This window comes from Eubalaena glacialis, unplaced genomic scaffold (assembly GCF_028564815.1).
Source record: "Eubalaena glacialis isolate mEubGla1 unplaced genomic scaffold, mEubGla1.1.hap2.+ XY scaffold_846, whole genome shotgun sequence".
In the NCBI taxonomy this organism is placed as follows: domain Eukaryota; kingdom Metazoa; phylum Chordata; class Mammalia; order Artiodactyla; family Balaenidae; genus Eubalaena; species Eubalaena glacialis.
In genome coordinates, this window is record NW_026871747.1 from 13,855 (window position 1) to 37,025 (window position 23,171).

The 23,171-nt window shown below is 44.1% G+C and overlaps 4 protein-coding genes across 4 annotated transcripts; all 4 read left to right on the plus strand.

Moving 5' to 3' along the window:
- The first annotated feature begins 2,464 nt into the window (after positions 1 to 2,464).
- Positions 2,465 to 3,991, plus strand: LOC133083903 (E3 ubiquitin-protein ligase makorin-1-like). The gene is given in 2 exon segments (XM_061179831.1): positions 2,465 to 2,633; positions 2,636 to 3,991. Coding segments are annotated over 2 exon segments (1,440 nt in total). The 5' UTR covers positions 2,465 to 2,518; the 3' UTR covers positions 3,961 to 3,991.
- Positions 3,992 to 8,858: 4,867 nt separating this feature from the next.
- LOC133083902 (E3 ubiquitin-protein ligase makorin-1-like) lies at positions 8,859 to 10,385 on the plus strand. Its single transcript, XM_061179830.1, is given in 2 exon segments — positions 8,859 to 9,027; positions 9,030 to 10,385. Coding segments are annotated over 2 exon segments (1,440 nt in total). The 5' UTR covers positions 8,859 to 8,912; the 3' UTR covers positions 10,355 to 10,385.
- A 4,866-nt stretch (positions 10,386 to 15,251) lies between these two features.
- On the plus strand, positions 15,252 to 16,778 carry LOC133083904 (E3 ubiquitin-protein ligase makorin-1-like). Its single transcript, XM_061179832.1, is given in 2 exon segments — positions 15,252 to 15,420; positions 15,423 to 16,778. Coding segments are annotated over 2 exon segments (1,440 nt in total). The 5' UTR covers positions 15,252 to 15,305; the 3' UTR covers positions 16,748 to 16,778.
- A 4,866-nt stretch (positions 16,779 to 21,644) lies between these two features.
- Positions 21,645 to 23,171, plus strand: LOC133083905 (E3 ubiquitin-protein ligase makorin-1-like). The gene is given in 2 exon segments (XM_061179833.1): positions 21,645 to 21,813; positions 21,816 to 23,171. Coding segments are annotated over 2 exon segments (1,440 nt in total). The 5' UTR covers positions 21,645 to 21,698; the 3' UTR covers positions 23,141 to 23,171.

Here is a 23,171-nt window from a genome sequence, read left to right on the forward strand (position 1 = left end):
TAGAAAACAAACTATGCTCGTGTAAAAGGAAAGGTGGGGGGAATGGATAAATTAAGATTAGTGGTACTATATGTATACAAATACATATTATATACATTTATCAAAAAGACCGACCATATAGCAAGGGAGGTCTACAGAACACTCTGTAATATTTTACATGGGAAGAGGATCTGTACAAGAATAGACATATATAATGTACAAATGAACCAGATTCTGTACACCTAGGACAAACAAGATTCTAATCTTTACCGCGATTTAAAAAAGTAAAAAAAAAACCAAGAAGAAGTAATGAGACATAAACTTATGGGGGATTCTCCTGGCACATTCCATTCCAATTTATAACCTAGGAACACGACTTCCTGAAAGGCTCTGCAGCCCTTGTACCCAGATTTGGGAACGGAGAAATGATGCCTCCTTGTGGTCGTTTCCCACAACAGCAGCTTTAAACCCATTGCTAAAGGTCACTAAATATTCACCAAACTTGCATTTTTATAAATGACACCTGCCCTCCAAAAATTCCTGGGGTCGAAAATCGACCAAAAAGTTCAAAAGAGGGCAACCTACCAAGTCGACAATTTCAAGAGGTATGTTGTACTCACACTTTTTTCTTTTTTCTTTTTTTTTAACAGAAAAGAAAAAGGCGTGGAAGAATGATGAATTTTAGGAATTTTTAAAGACATGCAAACCCAAATTACAAAAACCGTTCAGCTCACAACAGTCAGAATGGCCATTAGCAAAAATGCTGCAAATAATAAATGCTGAAGTGATTGTGGAGAGACGCTTACCCTCTGTTCTAAGGGGGACGTGGTAAGAGCCACTAATGAAAACACAATGGAGGTGCTTTGAAAAGGGAAACATTGAGCTACCAGTCAATCAATCACACCCAGTGCTGGGCCTATCCCCTGAGAAAATGAGAATCAAAAAGTCACAGGCTGGCAATCCTGCACTCCAGCAATATTTATGATAGCCAACACTTGGAAGCAACGAAAATGTCCATCAGTCGAGGAATGCACCAAGAAGAAGTGGTCTATGTACACAATGGAATATTACTCCAATAAAAAACATAAATTAAATTTATAAAACAAACAAAAGTAAGGAGACATCAGCATTTGTGGGTTTATCCGGGCACATTCCACTCTAATTTATAACCGAGGAACACCACTGGCCGGGAGGGCTGTTTCCCTAGTTACCGGAGTGGGGCGCGTAGAAAGGCTGCCGCCCTCTGGCCGTTACCTGCTAAAGCAGCTTTAAAACCTGTGCTAATGCTCACTTCATATGAACAAGTATTGCAGGGCTGTAAATGAAACCTGCCCTCAAAATGTCTAGAGGGAGGTAATGGCCAAAACATTTCAAAATGTGACACATACTTTAAGAAAACACTTTGAAGAACTAAGCTGTAATCACAGATTGAAAAATAAAAAGCACGTGCCTTAAAGCTCAATTTCAACGGATTATGAGACACATGCAAATTCAACCACAAAGAGGTATCAGCTCACGCCAGTCAGAATAACCATCAGCAAGAAAACTATAAACAATAAATGCTGAAGGTGTTGTGGAGAAATGCATACGCTCAACTTTAAGAGGCACGTAACTTGGAAAGAGCCACTAGTGAGAACTGAATGGAGGTGCTTTTAAAAGGTAAATATTGAGCTACCATATGTTCCAGCAGGCCCATTCCTGGACCTATAACCTCAGAAGACAGAATTGGAAGGACACAGGCAGGCAAATCTGCACTGCACAGTATTACAATAGCCAAGATATGGAAGTAACCAAAAAGTCCACCAACAGATGGGGGGACAAAGAAGAACTGCTACATGTAGAGATGGAATATTAGCTAGCGAAAAAATGAAACAATGCCATTTGCAGCACCATAGATGAGTCTAGAAGTAATCACGCAACTTGTAGTAAGTGAGAAAGCAAAAGACACATATCCTATCCTATCACTTATAGGTGTTACCTAAAAATTGATACCAATGAAGATATTTCCACAGAGAAAGGCAATCAGAGATTCATTAAACAAACTTATGGTTCACCAAATGCAAAGGTGTGAGGATTGGATACACTACGATATTGGGTTTAACAGAGATATACAAACACATGTGAAATACAGAATCACCAAAGACCTACAGAATACCAAGAGAAGACTACTCAACATTGTGTCATAACCTACATGGGAAGAGGATATGAAGAAGAATAGATATATGTATATGTGTGAAAGAACCACATCTTGCACACCTAGAGCAAACAAAATATTGTAATCAAATTTGCTGTGATAAAAAATAAAAATTTAGTTAAAAATACGAACAAGAATTAATGAGAAGGGGGCGCTCGGGCTCCGGCCCGCAGTTCGAGAGGCGAGAGCACTCAGAGACGTGACGCGGGGCAGAGGGGAGTGAGCGGGCACCTCAGTGTCCTTCCCCATCCCACCCCTCGCCTCGCCGCCTTCTCCCCCCGCAACCGGACTGGAATTATGTGATCCCAGAAGTTCCGGCGCCACTGCTGTGTGGGATAAACAGTAATGGCGGAGGCTGCAGCTCCCGGAACAACAGCCACAACATCAGGAGCAGGAGCGGCAGCGGCGGCGGTGGCAGCGGCCTCCCCCACCCTTATCCCCACAGTCACCTCCCCGTCCCTGCGGGCGCGGGATTTGGCAGCGACGGCAGCGGCGGCGGCTGGACCAAACAGGTCACATGCAGGTATTTCATGCATGGGGTTTGTAAGGAAGGAGATAACCGTCGATACTCACATGACCTCTCTGACAGTCCATATGGTGTAGTGTGCAAGTACTTTCAGCGAGGATACTGTATTTACGGAGACCGCTGCAGATATGAACACAGCAAGCCATTGAAACCGGAGGAAGCAACTGCTACAGCTCTAATAGCCAAGTCACCCCTTGCTGCTTCCTCAAGTCTCTCATCAGTAGTTGGACAGATTGTTGAAATGCATATGGGCGAAGCTGAGTCAAGAAATTCAAACTCTTCAACTGTAGGAGCGGGTTCAGAAGACTGGGTGAACGCCATTGAGTTCGTTCCTGGGCAGCCCTACTGTGGCCATACTGCCCCTTCCTCCACTGAAGCACCCCTGCAGGGCTCAGTGACCAAGGAGGAATCAGAGAAGGAGCAAACTGCAGTGGAAACAAAGAAGCAGATCTGCCCCTATGCTGCAGTGGGAGAGTGCCGATATGGGGAGAACTGTGTGTATCTCCACGGAGACTCGTGTGATATGTGTGGGCTGCAGGTCTTCCATCCAGTGGATGCTGCCCAAAGATCACAACATTTAAATCCTTGCATCGAAGCCCATGTGAAGGACATGGAGCTCTCGTTTGCTCTGCAGCGCAGCAAGGACATGGTGTGTGGGATCTGCATGGAGGCGGTCTATGAGAAAGCCAACCCCCGCTAGCGCCACTTCGGAATCCTCTCCAACTGCAACCACACCTACTGTCTCAAATGTATTCGCAAGTGGAGGAGTGCTAAGCAATTTGAGAGCAAGATCATAAAGTACTGCCCAGAATGCCAGATCACATCTAACTTTGTCATTCCACGTGAGTACTGGGTGGAGGAGAAAGTAGAGAAGCAGAAACTCATTCAGAAATACAAGGAGGCAATGAGCAACAAGGCGTGCAGGTATTTTGATGAAGGACGTGGGAGCTGCCCGTTTGGAGGGAACTGCTTTTACAAGCAGGTGTACCCTGATGGCCGTAGAGAGGAGCCACAGAGACAGAAAGTGGGAACATCAAGCAGATACCGGGCCCAACGAAGGAACCACTTCTGGGAGCTTATTGAGGAAAGAGAGAACGGCAACCCCTTTGACAACGACGAAGAAGAGGTTGTCACCTTTGAGCTGGACGAGATGTTGCTTATGCTTTTGGCTGCAGGTGGGGACGATGACCTGACAGACTCGGAAGACGAGTGGGACTTGTTTCACGATGAGCTGGAACATTTTTATGACTTGGATCTATAGCAGCTTTGCGGGGCGTGTGAACTGGTCTGCTGAGCCTCAGACGGCAGCCGTCCCCACCGGTTGCGGCAATGCCCGTGTTTCTCTTCTAGGCAGGCCTCTCAACTCCACGTGTTGTCATAATAATTTTTACCCAGGGCCTGTCTTCTCAATCCCTCACCTTTCCCCAAGGAGTATTTTGTTTTCTCTGTTTAAAAAAGGTACAAAAATGAATCTTAAATTTAGTTTTTTTGTAACATGAATTTAACCGTCAGACAGATAGAGTGTAGGTTTGTTGCGTCATCTGTTTTCAGCCAGATTCACACAGTTCAAGGGTAGCATTTCTGGATTTCCAGTACTCATTTTTGAGGACCCCAGGTTCAAAAGTAACAGCATTGGCCCTGCTTTGGGGTCCAAGTATTGGGGTGATAGGTGAAGGATCTGGACTGTGGCATGTAGCCTTCTGCTATAGACTTAGGCGGATGCTTGAGGTTTCTGGTGAATTCTGCACATCTGTGTTTTTATATCTGTTCCCTGCCCTGGAATCCCCACCCTGTGCACTCGTTCTGTGGTTTTCGTCTCTTGTTTAATTGCACACAAGTACTACTGCTGGGTAACCAGAACCAGGTGCGACTGTGTTGAGATTTTTACTGTGTTTAGCCTGATAGGAAAATTGTGAAAGAACACATATAAAGATATAGTGGAATAAAATAAACACAGAGTTGGAAGTTGACACCCAAGGGCTGATAGACTTGGTACGTGTGAGTGTGTAACAAGCTTCTCATCCCTGCATAGATGCAGTGTCTGTAGCCTTAGTGGAAAAACTCAACTTTAGTGGTTTCAGCCTCGTGTGGCAAATAGATCTTAAAGGACAAAGCAGTATATTGGTAGCTGTTAATAGAGCAGGGCTAACTCTGTCTATATAAATAGGGAAATGGGCTTAGCCATAGAGGTTCAATTATCTGGTTATCTCATGTATTAACACAAACTGGGTCTCAGTTACACAGTTGTATTTAATGTTTTATGATCTCCTAGACTTTCTAGTCCAGGCAATTTTGACAAACCTTTGTCCTCATTTGAGGGGTTTTGTTGTTGGGTTGTTGGGTACGTTTTTGTGGGTATTTGCCTCATTCCATCCCTGAGCTTTGCAGCTAGACAGGTGTGATTCAAAACTATGTTCTAAGGTGTTTCCTGTTGTGGAGTAATTGGTTTGCAGTAGTAAGTCATGCTTTTCCACTAAAAGGGGACGCAGGGGAGGTAATCCACGAGATAAGCTAAAGTTAAATTGTTAGAAGAATTCCTTGATCAGAAAATATAAATTTGCGTTTTGTTGCTCTATTTCCTGAAAGTAACTTGGAGATGCCCCTGATTTGTCCATCTACTGCTTTGATTCCTTGGATACCACTCATACTTTCACGTTAAGCAAAAACAAGTAATTTTTGCAGGGGTCTCTTTCTTTTGCAGCAGCCCTTTTGTAAGACACAATTTTCCTAAATAAAACAACTTAAACCTCCCCCCTCCCCCTCCCAAAAAAAAGAAGTAATGAGACATAAACTTAAAGGGCTTTTCCCTGGCACATTCCATTCTAATTTACAACCTAGAACACCACTTCCATTAAGGCTCTGTTGCCCTAGTAACCAGATTTGGTAAAGGAGAAATGCTGCCGCCTTGTGGCCGTTTCCCGCAAGAGCGGCTTTACACCCACAGCTAATGGTCATTAACATTCAGAAGGACTCGGGGCCGTAAAGGACACCTGCCCTCAAAAATTGTGCTGAGGTAGGGAATGGACAAAAAATTCAAAACAGGCAAATTTTTCAAGAAGATAGTATGAAGAGTTAAGTTTTACTCACTCTCTTTAAAAAAAAGGAAAATGGATAAAAGCTCAACCTCAGGTAGTATTAGACTCAGGCAATGTAATCTACAAAAAGGTTTCAACTCACACCAGTCGACTGACCATCAGCAAAAAGTCTACAAACAATAAATGCTGAAGGGGCTTTAGAGAACTGTGTACCCTCTACCTGCTGGTGAGACGTAAATTGGTAACACCCAACAATGAGGACAGAAAGGAGCTTCATTAAAAAGTAAAAATTGAGGTACCATTCAATCCAGCAGGCGCACCACTGGGCCTCTCACCTGAGAAGACCAGAATCGAGAAGGCATTGGCTGCAAAAGCTGCACTGCAGCCTTATTCACAATAGCCAAGACAGTGAAGCAACCAAAATGTTCTTCAACAGGTGAATGGATAAAGAAGAAGTCGTCCATGTACACAGTGGAATATTAGCCATGGAAAACAATGAAACACTGCTCTTTGAGGCACCACAGGTGAACCTGGAGATAATCACCAAACATGACGTAAGTCGGAAAGCTAAAGACCTATATCCGATGATATCACTTACAGGCGTTATCTAATAACTGACACAAATGAACATATTTCCACAGAGAAAGACACTCACAGCATTAGAAAACAAACTATGCTCGTGTAAAAGGAAAGGTGGGGGGAATGGATAAATTAAGATTAGTGGTACTATATGTATACAAATACATATTATATACATTTATCAAAAAGACCGACCATATAGCAAGGGAGGTCTACAGAACACTCTGTAATATTTTACATGGGAAGAGGATCTGTACAAGAATAGACATATATAATGTACAAATGAACCAGATTCTGTACACCTAGGACAAACAAGATTCTAATCTTTACCGCGATTTAAAAAAGTAAAAAAAAAACCAAGAAGAAGTAATGAGACATAAACTTATGGGGGATTCTCCTGGCACATTCCATTCCAATTTATAACCTAGGAACACGACTTCCTGAAAGGCTCTGCAGCCCTTGTACCCAGATTTGGGAACGGAGAAATGATGCCTCCTTGTGGTCGTTTCCCACAACAGCAGCTTTAAACCCATTGCTAAAGGTCACTAAATATTCACCAAACTTGCATTTTTATAAATGACACCTGCCCTCCAAAAATTCCTGGGGTCGAAAATCGACCAAAAAGTTCAAAAGAGGGCAACCTACCAAGTCGACAATTTCAAGAGGTATGTTGTACTCACACTTTTTTCTTTTTTCTTTTTTTTTAACAGAAAAGAAAAAGGCGTGGAAGAATGATGAATTTTAGGAATTTTTAAAGACATGCAAACCCAAATTACAAAAACCGTTCAGCTCACAACAGTCAGAATGGCCATTAGCAAAAATGCTGCAAATAATAAATGCTGAAGTGATTGTGGAGAGACGCTTACCCTCTGTTCTAAGGGGGACGTGGTAAGAGCCACTAATGAAAACACAATGGAGGTGCTTTGAAAAGGGAAACATTGAGCTACCAGTCAATCAATCACACCCAGTGCTGGGCCTATCCCCTGAGAAAATGAGAATCAAAAAGTCACAGGCTGGCAATCCTGCACTCCAGCAATATTTATGATAGCCAACACTTGGAAGCAACGAAAATGTCCATCAGTCGAGGAATGCACCAAGAAGAAGTGGTCTATGTACACAATGGAATATTACTCCAATAAAAAACATAAATTAAATTTATAAAACAAACAAAAGTAAGGAGACATCAGCATTTGTGGGTTTATCCGGGCACATTCCACTCTAATTTATAACCAAGGAACACCACTGGCCGGGAGGGCTGTTTCCCTAGTTACCGGAGTGGGGCGCGTAGAAAGGCTGCCGCCCTCTGGCCGTTACCTGCTAAAGCAGCTTTAAAACCTGTGCTAATGCTCACTTCATATGAACAAGTATTGCAGGGCTGTAAATGAAACCTGCCCTCAAAATGTCTAGAGGGAGGTAATGGCCAAAACATTTCAAAATGTGACACATACTTTAAGAAAACACTTTGAAGAACTAAGCTGTAATCACAGATTGAAAAATAAAAAGCACGTGCCTTAAAGCTCAATTTCAACGGATTATGAGACACATGCAAATTCAACCACAAAGAGGTATCAGCTCACGCCAGTCAGAATAACCATCAGCAAGAAAACTATAAACAATAAATGCTGAAGGTGTTGTGGAGAAATGCATACGCTCAACTTTAAGAGGCACGTAACTTGGAAAGAGCCACTAGTGAGAACTGAATGGAGGTGCTTTTAAAAGGTAAATATTGAGCTACCATATGTTCCAGCAGGCCCATTCCTGGACCTATAACCTCAGAAGACAGAATTGGAAGGACACAGGCAGGCAAATCTGCACTGCACAGTATTACAATAGCCAAGATATGGAAGTAACCAAAAAGTCCACCAACAGATGGGGGGACAAAGAAGAACTGCTACATGTAGAGATGGAATATTAGCTAGCGAAAAAATGAAACAATGCCATTTGCAGCACCATAGATGAGTCTAGAAGTAATCACGCAACTTGTAGTAAGTGAGAAAGCAAAAGACACATATCCTATCCTATCACTTATAGGTGTTACCTAAAAATTGATACCAATGAAGATATTTCCACAGAGAAAGGCAATCAGAGATTCATTAAACAAACTTATGGTTCACCAAATGCAAAGGTGTGAGGATTGGATACACTACGATATTGGGTTTAACAGAGATATACAAACACATGTGAAATACAGAATCACCAAAGACCTACAGAATACCAAGAGAAGACTACTCAACATTGTGTCATAACCTACATGGGAAGAGGATATGAAGAAGAATAGATATATGTATATGTGTGAAAGAACCACATCTTGCACACCTAGAGCAAACAAAATATTGTAATCAAATTTGCTGTGATAAAAAATAAAAATTTAGTTAAAAATACGAACAAGAATTAATGAGAAGGGGGCGCTCGGGCTCCGGCCCGCAGTTCGAGAGGCGAGAGCACTCAGAGACGTGACGCGGGGCAGAGGGGAGTGAGCGGGCACCTCAGTGTCCTTCCCCATCCCACCCCTCGCCTCGCCGCCTTCTCCCCCCGCAACCGGACTGGAATTATGTGATCCCAGAAGTTCCGGCGCCACTGCTGTGTGGGATAAACAGTAATGGCGGAGGCTGCAGCTCCCGGAACAACAGCCACAACATCAGGAGCAGGAGCGGCAGCGGCGGCGGTGGCAGCGGCCTCCCCCACCCTTATCCCCACAGTCACCTCCCCGTCCCTGCGGGCGCGGGATTTGGCAGCGACGGCAGCGGCGGCGGCTGGACCAAACAGGTCACATGCAGGTATTTCATGCATGGGGTTTGTAAGGAAGGAGATAACCGTCGATACTCACATGACCTCTCTGACAGTCCATATGGTGTAGTGTGCAAGTACTTTCAGCGAGGATACTGTATTTACGGAGACCGCTGCAGATATGAACACAGCAAGCCATTGAAACCGGAGGAAGCAACTGCTACAGCTCTAATAGCCAAGTCACCCCTTGCTGCTTCCTCAAGTCTCTCATCAGTAGTTGGACAGATTGTTGAAATGCATATGGGCGAAGCTGAGTCAAGAAATTCAAACTCTTCAACTGTAGGAGCGGGTTCAGAAGACTGGGTGAACGCCATTGAGTTCGTTCCTGGGCAGCCCTACTGTGGCCATACTGCCCCTTCCTCCACTGAAGCACCCCTGCAGGGCTCAGTGACCAAGGAGGAATCAGAGAAGGAGCAAACTGCAGTGGAAACAAAGAAGCAGATCTGCCCCTATGCTGCAGTGGGAGAGTGCCGATATGGGGAGAACTGTGTGTATCTCCACGGAGACTCGTGTGATATGTGTGGGCTGCAGGTCTTCCATCCAGTGGATGCTGCCCAAAGATCACAACATTTAAATCCTTGCATCGAAGCCCATGTGAAGGACATGGAGCTCTCGTTTGCTCTGCAGCGCAGCAAGGACATGGTGTGTGGGATCTGCATGGAGGCGGTCTATGAGAAAGCCAACCCCCGCTAGCGCCACTTCGGAATCCTCTCCAACTGCAACCACACCTACTGTCTCAAATGTATTCGCAAGTGGAGGAGTGCTAAGCAATTTGAGAGCAAGATCATAAAGTACTGCCCAGAATGCCGGATCACATCTAACTTTGTCATTCCACGTGAGTACTGGGTGGAGGAGAAAGTAGAGAAGCAGAAACTCATTCAGAAATACAAGGAGGCAATGAGCAACAAGGCGTGCAGGTATTTTGATGAAGGACGTGGGAGCTGCCCGTTTGGAGGGAACTGCTTTTACAAGCAGGTGTACCCTGATGGCCGTAGAGAGGAGCCACAGAGACAGAAAGTGGGAACATCAAGCAGATACCGGGCCCAACGAAGGAACCACTTCTGGGAGCTTATTGAGGAAAGAGAGAACGGCAACCCCTTTGACAACGACGAAGAAGAGGTTGTCACCTTTGAGCTGGACGAGATGTTGCTTATGCTTTTGGCTGCAGGTGGGGACGATGACCTGACAGACTCGGAAGACGAGTGGGACTTGTTTCACGATGAGCTGGAACATTTTTATGACTTGGATCTATAGCAGCTTTGCGGGGCGTGTGAACTGGTCTGCTGAGCCTCAGACGGCAGCCGTCCCCACCGGTTGCGGCAATGCCCGTGTTTCTCTTCTAGGCAGGCCTCTCAACTCCACGTGTTGTCATAATAATTTTTACCCAGGGCCTGTCTTCTCAATCCCTCACCTTTCCCCAAGGAGTATTTTGTTTTCTCTGTTTAAAAAAGGTACAAAAATGAATCTTAAATTTAGTTTTTTTGTAACATGAATTTAACCGTCAGACAGATAGAGTGTAGGTTTGTTGCGTCATCTGTTTTCAGCCAGATTCACACAGTTCAAGGGTAGCATTTCTGGATTTCCAGTACTCATTTTTGAGGACCCCAGGTTCAAAAGTAACAGCATTGGCCCTGCTTTGGGGTCCAAGTATTGGGGTGATAGGTGAAGGATCTGGACTGTGGCATGTAGCCTTCTGCTATAGACTTAGGCGGATGCTTGAGGTTTCTGGTGAATTCTGCACATCTGTGTTTTTATATCTGTTCCCTGCCCTGGAATCCCCACCCTGTGCACTCGTTCTGTGGTTTTCGTCTCTTGTTTAATTGCACACAAGTACTACTGCTGGGTAACCAGAACCAGGTGCGACTGTGTTGAGATTTTTACTGTGTTTAGCCTGATAGGAAAATTGTGAAAGAACACATATAAAGATATAGTGGAATAAAATAAACACAGAGTTGGAAGTTGACACCCAAGGGCTGATAGACTTGGTACGTGTGAGTGTGTAACAAGCTTCTCATCCCTGCATAGATGCAGTGTCTGTAGCCTTAGTGGAAAAACTCAACTTTAGTGGTTTCAGCCTCGTGTGGCAAATAGATCTTAAAGGACAAAGCAGTATATTGGTAGCTGTTAATAGAGCAGGGCTAACTCTGTCTATATAAATAGGGAAATGGGCTTAGCCATAGAGGTTCAATTATCTGGTTATCTCATGTATTAACACAAACTGGGTCTCAGTTACACAGTTGTATTTAATGTTTTATGATCTCCTAGACTTTCTAGTCCAGGCAATTTTGACAAACCTTTGTCCTCATTTGAGGGGTTTTGTTGTTGGGTTGTTGGGTACGTTTTTGTGGGTATTTGCCTCATTCCATCCCTGAGCTTTGCAGCTAGACAGGTGTGATTCAAAACTATGTTCTAAGGTGTTTCCTGTTGTGGAGTAATTGGTTTGCAGTAGTAAGTCATGCTTTTCCACTAAAAGGGGACGCAGGGGAGGTAATCCACGAGATAAGCTAAAGTTAAATTGTTAGAAGAATTCCTTGATCAGAAAATATAAATTTGCGTTTTGTTGCTCTATTTCCTGAAAGTAACTTGGAGATGCCCCTGATTTGTCCATCTACTGCTTTGATTCCTTGGATACCACTCATACTTTCACGTTAAGCAAAAACAAGTAATTTTTGCAGGGGTCTCTTTCTTTTGCAGCAGCCCTTTTGTAAGACACAATTTTCCTAAATAAAACAACTTAAACCTCCCCCCTCCCCCTCCCAAAAAAAAGAAGTAATGAGACATAAACTTAAAGGGCTTTTCCCTGGCACATTCCATTCTAATTTACAACCTAGAACACCACTTCCATTAAGGCTCTGTTGCCCTAGTAACCAGATTTGGTAAAGGAGAAATGCTGCCGCCTTGTGGCCGTTTCCCGCAAGAGCGGCTTTACACCCACAGCTAATGGTCATTAACATTCAGAAGGACTCGGGGCCGTAAAGGACACCTGCCCTCAAAAATTGTGCTGAGGTAGGGAATGGACAAAAAATTCAAAACAGGCAAATTTTTCAAGAAGATAGTATGAAGAGTTAAGTTTTACTCACTCTCTTTAAAAAAAAGGAAAATGGATAAAAGCTCAACCTCAGGTAGTATTAGACTCAGGCAATGTAATCTACAAAAAGGTTTCAACTCACACCAGTCGACTGACCATCAGCAAAAAGTCTACAAACAATAAATGCTGAAGGGGCTTTAGAGAACTGTGTACCCTCTACCTGCTGGTGAGACGTAAATTGGTAACACCCAACAATGAGGACAGAAAGGAGCTTCATTAAAAAGTAAAAATTGAGGTACCATTCAATCCAGCAGGCGCACCACTGGGCCTCTCACCTGAGAAGACCAGAATCGAGAAGGCATTGGCTGCAAAAGCTGCACTGCAGCCTTATTCACAATAGCCAAGACAGTGAAGCAACCAAAATGTTCTTCAACAGGTGAATGGATAAAGAAGAAGTCGTCCATGTACACAGTGGAATATTAGCCATGGAAAACAATGAAACACTGCTCTTTGAGGCACCACAGGTGAACCTGGAGATAATCACCAAACATGACGTAAGTCGGAAAGCTAAAGACCTATATCCGATGATATCACTTACAGGCGTTATCTAATAACTGACACAAATGAACATATTTCCACAGAGAAAGACACTCACAGCATTAGAAAACAAACTATGCTCGTGTAAAAGGAAAGGTGGGGGGAATGGATAAATTAAGATTAGTGGTACTATATGTATACAAATACATATTATATACATTTATCAAAAAGACCGACCATATAGCAAGGGAGGTCTACAGAACACTCTGTAATATTTTACATGGGAAGAGGATCTGTACAAGAATAGACATATATAATGTACAAATGAACCAGATTCTGTACACCTAGGACAAACAAGATTCTAATCTTTACCGCGATTTAAAAAAGTAAAAAAAAACCAAGAAGAAGTAATGAGACATAAACTTATGGGGGATTCTCCTGGCACATTCCATTCCAATTTATAACCTAGGAACACGACTTCCTGAAAGGCTCTGCAGCCCTTGTACCCAGATTTGGGAACGGAGAAATGATGCCTCCTTGTGGTCGTTTCCCACAACAGCAGCTTTAAACCCATTGCTAAAGGTCACTAAATATTCACCAAACTTGCATTTTTATAAATGACACCTGCCCTCCAAAAATTCCTGGGGTCGAAAATCGACCAAAAAGTTCAAAAGAGGGCAACCTACCAAGTCGACAATTTCAAGAGGTATGTTGTACTCACACTTTTTTCTTTTTTCTTTTTTTTTAACAGAAAAGAAAAAGGCGTGGAAGAATGATGAATTTTAGGAATTTTTAAAGACATGCAAACCCAAATTACAAAAACCGTTCAGCTCACAACAGTCAGAATGGCCATTAGCAAAAATGCTGCAAATAATAAATGCTGAAGTGATTGTGGAGAGACGCTTACCCTCTGTTCTAAGGGGGACGTGGTAAGAGCCACTAATGAAAACACAATGGAGGTGCTTTGAAAAGGGAAACATTGAGCTACCAGTCAATCAATCACACCCAGTGCTGGGCCTATCCCCTGAGAAAATGAGAATCAAAAAGTCACAGGCTGGCAATCCTGCACTCCAGCAATATTTATGATAGCCAACACTTGGAAGCAACGAAAATGTCCATCAGTCGAGGAATGCACCAAGAAGAAGTGGTCTATGTACACAATGGAATATTACTCCAATAAAAAACATAAATTAAATTTATAAAACAAACAAAAGTAAGGAGACATCAGCATTTGTGGGTTTATCCGGGCACATTCCACTCTAATTTATAACCGAGGAACACCACTGGCCGGGAGGGCTGTTTCCCTAGTTACCGGAGTGGGGCGCGTAGAAAGGCTGCCGCCCTCTGGCCGTTACCTGCTAAAGCAGCTTTAAAACCTGTGCTAATGCTCACTTCATATGAACAAGTATTGCAGGGCTGTAAATGAAACCTGCCCTCAAAATGTCTAGAGGGAGGTAATGGCCAAAACATTTCAAAATGTGACACATACTTTAAGAAAACACTTTGAAGAACTAAGCTGTAATCACAGATTGAAAAATAAAAAGCACGTGCCTTAAAGCTCAATTTCAACGGATTATGAGACACATGCAAATTCAACCACAAAGAGGTATCAGCTCACGCCAGTCAGAATAACCATCAGCAAGAAAACTATAAACAATAAATGCTGAAGGTGTTGTGGAGAAATGCATACGCTCAACTTTAAGAGGCACGTAACTTGGAAAGAGCCACTAGTGAGAACTGAATGGAGGTGCTTTTAAAAGGTAAATATTGAGCTACCATATGTTCCAGCAGGCCCATTCCTGGACCTATAACCTCAGAAGACAGAATTGGAAGGACACAGGCAGGCAAATCTGCACTGCACAGTATTACAATAGCCAAGATATGGAAGTAACCAAAAAGTCCACCAACAGATGGGGGGACAAAGAAGAACTGCTACATGTAGAGATGGAATATTAGCTAGCGAAAAAATGAAACAATGCCATTTGCAGCACCATAGATGAGTCTAGAAGTAATCACGCAACTTGTAGTAAGTGAGAAAGCAAAAGACACATATCCTATCCTATCACTTATAGGTGTTACCTAAAAATTGATACCAATGAAGATATTTCCACAGAGAAAGGCAATCAGAGATTCATTAAACAAACTTATGGTTCACCAAATGCAAAGGTGTGAGGATTGGATACACTACGATATTGGGTTTAACAGAGATATACAAACACATGTGAAATACAGAATCACCAAAGACCTACAGAATACCAAGAGAAGACTACTCAACATTGTGTCATAACCTACATGGGAAGAGGATATGAAGAAGAATAGATATATGTATATGTGTGAAAGAACCACATCTTGCACACCTAGAGCAAACAAAATATTGTAATCAAATTTGCTGTGATAAAAAATAAAAATTTAGTTAAAAATACGAACAAGAATTAATGAGAAGGGGGCGCTCGGGCTCCGGCCCGCAGTTCGAGAGGCGAGAGCACTCAGAGACGTGACGCGGGGCAGAGGGGAGTGAGCGGGCACCTCAGTGTCCTTCCCCATCCCACCCCTCGCCTCGCCGCCTTCTCCCCCCGCAACCGGACTGGAATTATGTGATCCCAGAAGTTCCGGCGCCACTGCTGTGTGGGATAAACAGTAATGGCGGAGGCTGCAGCTCCCGGAACAACAGCCACAACATCAGGAGCAGGAGCGGCAGCGGCGGCGGTGGCAGCGGCCTCCCCCACCCTTATCCCCACAGTCACCTCCCCGTCCCTGCGGGCGCGGGATTTGGCAGCGACGGCAGCGGCGGCGGCTGGACCAAACAGGTCACATGCAGGTATTTCATGCATGGGGTTTGTAAGGAAGGAGATAACCGTCGATACTCACATGACCTCTCTGACAGTCCATATGGTGTAGTGTGCAAGTACTTTCAGCGAGGATACTGTATTTACGGAGACCGCTGCAGATATGAACACAGCAAGCCATTGAAACCGGAGGAAGCAACTGCTACAGCTCTAATAGCCAAGTCACCCCTTGCTGCTTCCTCAAGTCTCTCATCAGTAGTTGGACAGATTGTTGAAATGCATATGGGCGAAGCTGAGTCAAGAAATTCAAACTCTTCAACTGTAGGAGCGGGTTCAGAAGACTGGGTGAACGCCATTGAGTTCGTTCCTGGGCAGCCCTACTGTGGCCATACTGCCCCTTCCTCCACTGAAGCACCCCTGCAGGGCTCAGTGACCAAGGAGGAATCAGAGAAGGAGCAAACTGCAGTGGAAACAAAGAAGCAGATCTGCCCCTATGCTGCAGTGGGAGAGTGCCGATATGGGGAGAACTGTGTGTATCTCCACGGAGACTCGTGTGATATGTGTGGGCTGCAGGTCTTCCATCCAGTGGATGCTGCCCAAAGATCACAACATTTAAATCCTTGCATCGAAGCCCATGTGAAGGACATGGAGCTCTCGTTTGCTCTGCAGCGCAGCAAGGACATGGTGTGTGGGATCTGCATGGAGGCGGTCTATGAGAAAGCCAACCCCCGCTAGCGCCACTTCGGAATCCTCTCCAACTGCAACCACACCTACTGTCTCAAATGTATTCGCAAGTGGAGGAGTGCTAAGCAATTTGAGAGCAAGATCATAAAGTACTGCCCAGAATGCCAGATCACATCTAACTTTGTCATTCCACGTGAGTACTGGGTGGAGGAGAAAGTAGAGAAGCAGAAACTCATTCAGAAATACAAGGAGGCAATGAGCAACAAGGCGTGCAGGTATTTTGATGAAGGACGTGGGAGCTGCCCGTTTGGAGGGAACTGCTTTTACAAGCAGGTGTACCCTGATGGCCGTAGAGAGGAGCCACAGAGACAGAAAGTGGGAACATCAAGCAGATACCGGGCCCAACGAAGGAACCACTTCTGGGAGCTTATTGAGGAAAGAGAGAACGGCAACCCCTTTGACAACGACGAAGAAGAGGTTGTCACCTTTGAGCTGGACGAGATGTTGCTTATGCTTTTGGCTGCAGGTGGGGACGATGACCTGACAGACTCGGAAGACGAGTGGGACTTGTTTCACGATGAGCTGGAACATTTTTATGACTTGGATCTATAGCAGCTTTGCGGGGCGTGTGAACTGGTCTGCTGAGCCTCAGACGGCAGCCGTCCCCACCGGTTGCGGCAATGCCCGTGTTTCTCTTCTAGGCAGGCCTCTCAACTCCACGTGTTGTCATAATAATTTTTACCCAGGGCCTGTCTTCTCAATCCCTCACCTTTCCCCAAGGAGTATTTTGTTTTCTCTGTTTAAAAAAGGTACAAAAATGAATCTTAAATTTAGTTTTTTTGTAACATGAATTTAACCGTCAGACAGATAGAGTGTAGGTTTGTTGCGTCATCTGTTTTCAGCCAGATTCACACAGTTCAAGGGTAGCATTTCTGGATTTCCAGTACTCATTTTTGAGGACCCCAGGTTCAAAAGTAACAGCATTGGCCCTGCTTTGGGGTCCAAGTATTGGGGTGATAGGTGAAGGATCTGGACTGTGGCATGTAGCCTTCTGCTATAGACTTAGGCGGATGCTTGAGGTTTCTGGTGAATTCTGCACATCTGTGTTTTTATATCTGTTCCCTGCCCTGGAATCCCCACCCTGTGCACTCGTTCTGTGGTTTTCGTCTCTTGTTTAATTGCACACAAGTACTACTGCTGGGTAACCAGAACCAGGTGCGACTGTGTTGAGATTTTTACTGTGTTTAGCCTGATAGGAAAATTGTGAAAGAACACATATAAAGATATAGTGGAATAAAATAAACACAGAGTTGGAAGTTGACACCCAAGGGCTGATAGACTTGGTACGTGTGAGTGTGTAACAAGCTTCTCATCCCTGCATAGATGCAGTGTCTGTAGCCTTAGTGGAAAAACTCAACTTTAGTGGTTTCAGCCTCGTGTGGCAAATAGATCTTAAAGGACAAAGCAGTATATTGGTAGCTGTTAATAGAGCAGGGCTAACTCTGTCTATATAAATAGGGAAATGGGCTTAGCCATAGAGGTTCAATTATCTGGTTATCTCATGTATTAACACAAACTGGGTCTCAGTTACACAGTTGTATTTAATGTTTTATGATCTCCTAGACTTTCTAGTCCAGGCAATTTTGACAAACCTTTGTCCTCATTTGAGGGGTTTTGTTGTTGGGTTGTTGGGTACGTTTTTGTGGGTATTTGCCTCATTCCATCCCTGAGCTTTGCAGCTAGACAGGTGTGATTCAAAACTATGTTCTAAGGTGTTTCCTGTTGTGGAGTAATTGGTTTGCAGTAGTAAGTCATGCTTTTCCACTAAAAGGGGACGCAGGGGAGGTAATCCACGAGATAAGCTAAAGTTAAATTGTTAGAAGAATTCCTTGATCAGAAAATATAAATTTGCGTTTTGTTGCTCTATTTCCTGAAAGTAACTTGGAGATGCCCCTGATTTGTCCATCTACTGCTTTGATTCCTTGGATACCACTCATACTTTCACGTTAAGCAAAAACAAGTAATTTTTGCAGGGGTCTCTTTCTTTTGCAGCAGCCCTTTTGTAAGACACAATTTTCCTAAATAAAACAACTTAAACCTCCCCCCTCCCCCTCCCAAAAAAAAGAAGTAATGAGACATAAACTTAAAGGGCTTTTCCCTGGCACATTCCATTCTAATTTACAACCTAGAACACCACTTCCATTAAGGCTCTGTTGCCCTAGTAACCAGATTTGGTAAAGGAGAAATGCTGCCGCCTTGTGGCCGTTTCCCGCAAGAGCGGCTTTACACCCACAGCTAATGGTCATTAACATTCAGAAGGACTCGGGGCCGTAAAGGACACCTGCCCTCAAAAATTGTGCTGAGGTAGGGAATGGACAAAAAATTCAAAACAGGCAAATTTTTCAAGAAGATAGTATGAAGAGTTAAGTTTTACTCACTCTCTTTAAAAAAAAGGAAAATGGATAAAAGCTCAACCTCAGGTAGTATTAGACTCAGGCAATGTAATCTACAAAAAGGTTTCAACTCACACCAGTCGACTGACCATCAGCAAAAAGTCTACAAACAATAAATGCTGAAGGGGCTTTAGAGAACTGTGTACCCTCTACCTGCTGGTGAGACGTAAATTGGTAACACCCAACAATGAGGACAGAAAGGAGCTTCATTAAAAAGTAAAAATTGAGGTACCATTCAATCCAGCAGGCGCACCACTGGGCCTCTCACCTGAGAAGACCAGAATCGAGAAGGCATTGGCTGCAAAAGCTGCACTGCAGCCTTATTCACAATAGCCAAGACAGTGAAGCAACCAAAATGTTCTTCAACAGGTGAATGGATAAAGAAGAAGTCGTCCATGTACACAGTGGAATATTAGCCATGGAAAACAATGAAACACTGCTCTTTGAGGCACCACAGGTGAACCTGGAGATAATCACCAAACATGACGTAAGTCGGAAAGCTAAAGACCTATATCCGATGATATCACTTACAGGCGTTATCTAATAACTGACACAAATGAACATATTTCCACAGAGAAAGACACTCACAGCATTAGAAAACAAACTATGCTCGTGTAAAAGGAAAGGTGGGGGGAATGGATAAATTAAGATTAGTGGTACTATATGTATACAAATACATATTATATACATTTATCAAAAAGACCGACCATATAGCAAGGGAGGTCTACAGAACACTCTGTAATATTTTACATGGGAAGAGGATCTGTACAAGAATAGACATATATAATGTACAAATGAACCAGATTCTGTACACCTAGGACAAACAAGATTCTAATCTTTACCGCGATTTAAAAAAGTAAAAAAAAACCAAGAAGAAGTAATGAGACATAAACTTATGGGGGATTCTCCTGGCACATTCCATTCCAATTTATAACCTAGGAACACGACTTCCTGAAAGGCTCTGCAGCCCTTGTACCCAGATTTGGGAACGGAGAAATGATGCCTCCTTGTGGTCGTTTCCCACAACAGCAGCTTTAAACCCATTGCTAAAGGTCACTAAATATTCACCAAACTTGCATTTTTATAAATGACACCTGCCCTCCAAAAATTCCTGGGGTCGAAAATCGACCAAAAAGTTCAAAAGAGGGCAACCTACCAAGTCGACAATTTCAAGAGGTATGTTGTACTCACACTTTTTTCTTTTTTCTTTTTTTTTAACAGAAAAGAAAAAGGCGTGGAAGAATGATGAATTTTAGGAATTTTTAAAGACATGCAAACCCAAATTACAAAAACCGTTCAGCTCACAACAGTCAGAATGGCCATTAGCAAAAATGCTGCAAATAATAAATGCTGAAGTGATTGTGGAGAGACGCTTACCCTCTGTTCTAAGGGGGACGTGGTAAGAGCCACTAATGAAAACACAATGGAGGTGCTTTGAAAAGGGAAACATTGAGCTACCAGTCAATCAATCACACCCAGTGCTGGGCCTATCCCCTGAGAAAATGAGAATCAAAAAGTCACAGGCTGGCAATCCTGCACTCCAGCAATATTTATGATAGCCAACACTTGGAAGCAACGAAAATGTCCATCAGTCGAGGAATGCACCAAGAAGAAGTGGTCTATGTACACAATGGAATATTACTCCAATAAAAAACATAAATTAAATTTATAAAACAAACAAAAGTAAGGAGACATCAGCATTTGTGGGTTTATCCGGGCACATTCCACTCTAATTTATAACCGAGGAACACCACTGGCCGGGAGGGCTGTTTCCCTAGTTACCGGAGTGGGGCGCGTAGAAAGGCTGCCGCCCTCTGGCCGTTACCTGCTAAAGCAGCTTTAAAACCTGTGCTAATGCTCACTTCATATGAACAAGTATTGCAGGGCTGTAAATGAAACCTGCCCTCAAAATGTCTAGAGGGAGGTAATGGCCAAAACATTTCAAAATGTGACACATACTTTAAGAAAACACTTTGAAGAACTAAGCTGTAATCACAGATTGAAAAATAAAAAGCACGTGCCTTAAAGCTCAATTTCAACGGATTATGAGACACATGCAAATTCAACCACAAAGAGGTATCAGCTCACGCCAGTCAGAATAACCATCAGCAAGAAAACTATAAACAATAAATGCTGAAGGTGTTGTGGAGAAATGCATACGCTCAACTTTAAGAGGCACGTAACTTGGAAAGAGCCACTAGTGAGAACTGAATGGAGGTGCTTTTAAAAGGTAAATATTGAGCTACCATATGTTCCAGCAGGCCCATTCCTGGACCTATAACCTCAGAAGACAGAATTGGAAGGACACAGGCAGGCAAATCTGCACTGCACAGTATTACAATAGCCAAGATATGGAAGTAACCAAAAAGTCCACCAACAGATGGGGGGACAAAGAAGAACTGCTACATGTAGAGATGGAATATTAGCTAGCGAAAAAATGAAACAATGCCATTTGCAGCACCATAGATGAGTCTAGAAGTAATCACGCAACTTGTAGTAAGTGAGAAAGCAAAAGACACATATCCTATCCTATCACTTATAGGTGTTACCTAAAAATTGATACCAATGAAGATATTTCCACAGAGAAAGGCAATCAGAGATTCATTAAACAAACTTATGGTTCACCAAATGCAAAGGTGTGAGGATTGGATACACTACGATATTGGGTTTAACAGAGATATACAAACACATGTGAAATACAGAATCACCAAAGACCTACAGAATACCAAGAGAAGACTACTCAACATTGTGTCATAACCTACATGGGAAGAGGATATGAAGAAGAATAGATATATGTATATGTGTGAAAGAACCACATCTTGCACACCTAGAGCAAACAAAATATTGTAATCAAATTTGCTGTGATAAAAAATAAAAATTTAGTTAAAAATACGAACAAGAATTAATGAGAAGGGGGCGCTCGGGCTCCGGCCCGCAGTTCGAGAGGCGAGAGCACTCAGAGACGTGACGCGGGGCAGAGGGGAGTGAGCGGGCACCTCAGTGTCCTTCCCCATCCCACCCCTCGCCTCGCCGCCTTCTCCCCCCGCAACCGGACTGGAATTATGTGATCCCAGAAGTTCCGGCGCCACTGCTGTGTGGGATAAACAGTAATGGCGGAGGCTGCAGCTCCCGGAACAACAGCCACAACATCAGGAGCAGGAGCGGCAGCGGCGGCGGTGGCAGCGGCCTCCCCCACCCTTATCCCCACAGTCACCTCCCCGTCCCTGCGGGCGCGGGATTTGGCAGCGACGGCAGCGGCGGCGGCTGGACCAAACAGGTCACATGCAGGTATTTCATGCATGGGGTTTGTAAGGAAGGAGATAACCGTCGATACTCACATGACCTCTCTGACAGTCCATATGGTGTAGTGTGCAAGTACTTTCAGCGAGGATACTGTATTTACGGAGACCGCTGCAGATATGAACACAGCAAGCCATTGAAACCGGAGGAAGCAACTGCTACAGCTCTAATAGCCAAGTCACCCCTTGCTGCTTCCTCAAGTCTCTCATCAGTAGTTGGACAGATTGTTGAAATGCATATGGGCGAAGCTGAGTCAAGAAATTCAAACTCTTCAACTGTAGGAGCGGGTTCAGAAGACTGGGTGAACGCCATTGAGTTCGTTCCTGGGCAGCCCTACTGTGGCCATACTGCCCCTTCCTCCACTGAAGCACCCCTGCAGGGCTCAGTGACCAAGGAGGAATCAGAGAAGGAGCAAACTGCAGTGGAAACAAAGAAGCAGATCTGCCCCTATGCTGCAGTGGGAGAGTGCCGATATGGGGAGAACTGTGTGTATCTCCACGGAGACTCGTGTGATATGTGTGGGCTGCAGGTCTTCCATCCAGTGGATGCTGCCCAAAGATCACAACATTTAAATCCTTGCATCGAAGCCCATGTGAAGGACATGGAGCTCTCGTTTGCTCTGCAGCGCAGCAAGGACATGGTGTGTGGGATCTGCATGGAGGCGGTCTATGAGAAAGCCAACCCCCGCTAGCGCCACTTCGGAATCCTCTCCAACTGCAACCACACCTACTGTCTCAAATGTATTCGCAAGTGGAGGAGTGCTAAGCAATTTGAGAGCAAGATCATAAAGTACTGCCCAGAATGCCAGATCACATCTAACTTTGTCATTCCACGTGAGTACTGGGTGGAGGAGAAAGTAGAGAAGCAGAAACTCATTCAGAAATACAAGGAGGCAATGAGCAACAAGGCGTGCAGGTATTTTGATGAAGGACGTGGGAGCTGCCCGTTTGGAGGGAACTGCTTTTACAAGCAGGTGTACCCTGATGGCCGTAGAGAGGAGCCACAGAGACAGAAAGTGGGAACATCAAGCAGATACCGGGCCCAACGAAGGAACCACTTCTGGGAGCTTATTGAGGAAAGAGAGAACGGCAACCCCTTTGACAACGACGAAGAAGAGGTTGTCACCTTTGAGCTGGACGAGATGTTGCTTATGCTTTTGGCTGCAGGTGGGGACGATGACCTGACAGACTCGGAAGACGAGTGGGACTTGTTTCACGATGAGCTGGAACATTTTTATGACTTGGATCTATAGCAGCTTTGCGGGGCGTGTGAACTGGTCTGCT